Raw genomic sequence first — 4,989 nt, forward strand, 5'->3', positions numbered from 1 at the left:
AAGACAAATAATCTGACACATTCTGAAAACAAGATTATTATTCTTACACAATCAGTTCTTGTTTAGTAAATCAGTCTCAAAACAAGATAAAAAAGACTTTTTGGCTGATATAAGATTTTAAAACTTGGTAAGGTGGGCAGTTTTTACTTAACTGCCAAGATTGATTCGATGTAGCGGCCATCTTGTATCGTGTTAAGTTCAAACGTTAAACAGTTGCGCACAAAATAGCCTATGATAACAAATTGTACAAACTTTCAGAGGAGAGATACATTATGATGGACAGAGCAGGTATGATGGAGGTTCTACAGACAGACGTGGACCAGATGTTGGGGGATGCACCAACCTTCTCCAGCTCCTGCTCCTGCAGGGTCTTTGCTTCTTCTGTCAAGTCCTCAAACTCATCTTCCTCCTGCAGCTTCTTCTTGTTCCACTCGATCTCTGCCAGGAATCAACCTTGAAGTTAAGACTCGCTTCATCTGAGAGGTCCTTGTGTTTAATGTGTGTGTGTGTGTGTGTGTGTGTGTTACCCATGGCAGCCAGCGAGGGCGGGCAGGGCCAGTACTCTGTCTCGATCTTGGAGGGCTGGTTGGGGTCTGGAGGCTGAGCGGCAGGAAACTTGGCGGACTGAATGACCCCGCGGCCTTCCGCGTGTTTGTTAACGTCTGAGGAGAGCCGAGCATTGAAGCTGAGACAACGAGTGAAACACAACAGAGGGGGGGGAAGGGGGGGGGACAAGAGCTTACCCTGTACGTAGATGGGAGGCTTCCTGTAGATGTTGGCGCCGTTATCTGAAAAACACGAGAACTTCAGAGTGAAATTCTCAACGTCTCCAGCTTTTCTGACAGAAGGTTTTATCTTCTGGCTGCTGAAGAGATTTAAACCCCAACATTTTTTTTATTTCCCTTCTTTCTACTTTTACATTTGTCTAACTGATGCTTTGAAACAGAAGTTTTAAATCTTATGAACTGATCTAATTTTATAATCAAGTTAATTAACATGTTTACTTTTTCACATTTTCTAGGCCAGAGGAGCCCAAAGTGGGGCCCCAGGGCCAAATTTGGCCCACCAGCAGTTGACATAGTTACTAGGCTATAACCTGTCTTCCTATGTAGAAACAGTATTTCCACTTAGTCATTTCATCCATTGGCCCAATGACTATATAAGGGGCAGTGGTGCAGATGGTTTTCACTCATGGTGCTGACTTTATCTTTGATATAATAAGATTAAAAATGAAACATGAAATACAAGTCACAACAAGAGATATTTAGATTAGATTTGACCACACATAGATTTGCACAGTTTATAAAACCACAAAAATTCATATTTTATCCATTTATGAAATATCCCATGAGCCTTTACTACTTGAGCGTATGGCAGACTTTCTCCAAGTGCACAAAGTAAAAACAAAAGTGGGTCACCACACTGGCTGCTAGCTTAATTGTTAAAAATAAAGGACTTTACTTTAAAAGTATTTGTATTTCATTACTGCATTTGGCCCACAGCCACAGATAGATTTTCATTTTGGCCGTCCTGGGGAAAATGTTTGGGCACCCCTGTTCTTTTTTTTTTTTTTTAGAATTCCTTTATTTAAAAATAGGGACAATGTGCAAATAAAACATTAAAAAGATGCTTGGCCCAGATTTAGCTTACGCTAATTTCCAACTGATGGTGAAGAATGATTACCTGCTGTGTCTTTTCACATCAGCCCCTTGGTTAGAATGAGGTTTTCACTACAATGTGGGGGCAGGCATACGTACACCCTACCTCAACCTAGTCCCCATGGGGGGAAATGTCATTGGTGGGTCAGGGGTTCAGTTTAGGACTATGAGTGAATTGAGTTAGGGTCAGGTACTGTATGAGGTTAGGTTTAGGGTGAGGGGTCAGGGTTAGGCTGTAAAAATTAAAGGAAGTCAATGCAATGTCCCCATAAAGATAGCTGTACTGGACCATGTGTGTGTGTTACCTGGTCGGTGGAAATGCTGCAGGCTCGTGCTGATCTTGCGTCCGGCCTGCAGCTGCAGCATGGACCCTGCAGGTGACCCACTGTCACTCTCTGCTCTGCGACCTTTGACCTGAGCAGAAAACAGTGGGTTAACACCTCGGCTGCTACCTGTGGACGAGCAGGGATAAAATCTTCTTTGGATGCTGAATGAGTGTCCAAAAGCAGGGCTATTCATCTAAATCACTCTGGGGGCCACAGTTACTGCAGGTCAACAGCTCAGGGGCCGAACATCCAGCAATTAAAGCTATTATGTAAATAAACTAAGTATTACAAAGATCTGGATCTGTATTTTTCCTCACCCAGGAGACATTTCAATATAACAAATCAACTCACTTTTTTAAACAAACCCCTTGATATTGTCACTACCTACAAATATCTTGGAATTACTTTGGATTCTCATTTGACTTATCGTGATCATGTACAAGTCTTAACCACTAAGTTGAAACAGAAATTATATGTTTATTCAAAAATTAGATCCAATCTGACATCTTCTGTTTCAAATATCTATCTTCATGCCATTATACTCTCAACCATGTCGTACTGTTTACCTGTTTGGTCTCTTACAACAAATGAAATCTTAGAACCCATAGTTAGGCTCTACAACAGGGCCTACAAAATTCATAAAAAACTTCCTGGTTGGACTCATCACTGTACAGTTATTTCATTGTCTGATGCCTTATCAATGTTTTGTATAGTGGTATTAATTTATATTTTCAGATCTTCCAAGGTGCCAATTATGGAACTCTCTGTGCATTGCTGCCCAAATCAAATTCTGGAAGTGGTCATTCAACTAGATCTGTTACAAAAGGACAACTGATATTACCAACTTTTAAAAACTGTTACGGCCAGAGGTCTTTCTTCTATGTTTATACTAAAGCATGGAATGACATTCCTCAAAACATAAAGTCCATTTCAAAACTACAGCCCTTTAAGAAGACTCTTGTCTGCCATCTGCTGGACACTTTTTGTTGTGCTCATATTTAGACGTCCTATTTTGCAAATGCTGCCTTCCTGAAATTTGGTATGCTTGTTTATCTTTGTGTCTATGGTGTATAATGATGTGATTGTGATGCTGTAATTCTGAGTGTTTTATGTGCTGCAGAACAGGAACCTGCTGTAAAACAGCAATTATGCTGAGTCAGGCTTGATTTTTAATAATCTTTTCCTGTTAAATAAATAAATCAAATCAAATCAAATCAAATCTGTTACCTTTGAATTTGTTTATTTTGCTGTATTTAATCATGAATACAACATACAGAGCCCTATAAAAGTAGTGATAATTTAGGGCTGGGCGGTATGTCCTCAAATTCATATCACGGTATAAATTGAATCTCTTCACAGTAACGGTATATATCGCGGTAGAAAATTATCATAAAAAGCAAAGATAATGTAATTTTTTGGAGCTTTTTTATTTGGCAGAAAACTGTAATCATTATCAAACCCAGTATTTTTGCTGTAGTGCAAATGAACATAACAGAAGTACAAAAGAAAGTTTTTATATATTGCGCAGTAAAACAGTTTCAACAACAAACAAAAACATTTCTCAAATTTTCAACAATATCAAAATAAGTACTTCAAGTAAAATTAGTCATTTAGACATAAATGATAAATATAAAAAATATAAAAAAATTCAATGTTGCCAAAAAGTTTATAGTGTGACAGGAAATTAAGCTGCACATAGTCCTGCCATAAAACAATTTCAGATAACTAGAATATAAATGTGGTAAAGCCAAATAAATGTAACATGTGCCTGCCATACAGAGCTGCTGCCGGCTGAATTTATCAGCTGCTCTGCTGCTCGCTCATCTTCATCATCTTCATCATGATTCAGAGCAGAAGCCGACTGTTACATTAGCAAGATGGATTTATGACTGAACGAACGTCCACATCTTTTTTATCATCTCTTTGGGTAACAATACATAAAAAAACAAGATTTTTCTCCAACAACTTGAGTGTGAAATCTACGGTTGTTAAAGCTGATCCTGACGTAACTTTTCTGCAGTGGGAGGGGGGAATTTTGAGGATTTATTCTCTCTTTACGTGTTTTAAAACCCTTTATTTTTTCATTTATTTTCCAAATATTTCGGACTCCTCCTGCTCAGTTGTCTCTGCACTCACAGCCATGTTGACACAGGTGCGATGACGTAACTGACGACAGGACGGTAGAGGGTAAATTTCTACCGTAGGCCAACTTTATACCATTTCTACCGTACATACCGTGCAGAAAGTAATATAATTTTCATCCTGTCCATTGTGCAGATTTGACAATAAATCCACTTTGACTTCACTTTGAACTTTGGTTTTATTTGATCCATCATCAGACAAACAAGCATCTGATCGCATTGGTTCCCATTAAAGGGACAATTATGAACAATTACTATCTTACCTGTTGTAGATAGCTTTAAGGTAGCTATAGTATGTTTTGTTTGCAACAAATTATAAACAGCATTTGCAAGGAACATTAAAATGTGGTATCTGGAGTTAAAAAAATCTCAAGTCTGTTCTGGTCATGGCCAAATTCAGACTAGTGATTAACTTATTCCTGTCAGAATTAAACTCTAGTTTGTAGACTCTGGGCTCTTTCATTTATATTGGTTGGGAATGTCCAGGGGATCAGGATTTCTGCGTCAAAGTAACACATTGTCTTTCTGAAGTAACTGGAGTTCCTCGCCCTGTGGACGCTGCTGTGTACTTATTAAATGATTCACAGCCATCTCTAACGGAGAAAACTTGTAGAATCTGGTTGTCAGGATTGGCTGCAGTGAAAAAATTATAGCTCAGAGTTTGAAGCCTCCTTGTGACACAGCTTTTATTTGCTGGTTGAGATAATGTGAACATTACAAACCTGGAACTGTCATCAGCAAGGATAAATAATCTGAGCTGTAAAGTAAATACAGTAACTACAAATACTTTGTTATTATAATAATAATTTTGCAACCAAAGTTTCTTTACATTTTTGTAAACAAGGTAAGAAGTAAGAAGTAGAT

At 38.4% G+C, this 4,989-nt stretch overlaps 1 protein-coding gene across 1 annotated transcript in view; it reads right to left on the bottom strand.

Moving 5' to 3' along the window:
* Positions 1-4,989, bottom strand: part of dmtn (dematin actin binding protein) — a gene marked incomplete at its 5' end in the record, with an annotated part of 18,554 nt that overhangs the window by 10,417 nt on the left and 3,148 nt on the right. The window contains 4 exon segments of the mRNA XM_014018214.1: positions 344-438; positions 528-662; positions 744-788; positions 1,964-2,072. Coding sequence (XP_013873668.1) covers positions 344-438; positions 528-662; positions 744-788; positions 1,964-2,072 — 384 coding nt within the window.

The sequence above is a fragment of the Austrofundulus limnaeus genome, unplaced genomic scaffold (assembly GCF_001266775.1).
Source record: "Austrofundulus limnaeus strain Quisiro unplaced genomic scaffold, Austrofundulus_limnaeus-1.0 Scaffold186, whole genome shotgun sequence".
In the NCBI taxonomy this organism is placed as follows: domain Eukaryota; kingdom Metazoa; phylum Chordata; class Actinopteri; order Cyprinodontiformes; family Rivulidae; genus Austrofundulus; species Austrofundulus limnaeus.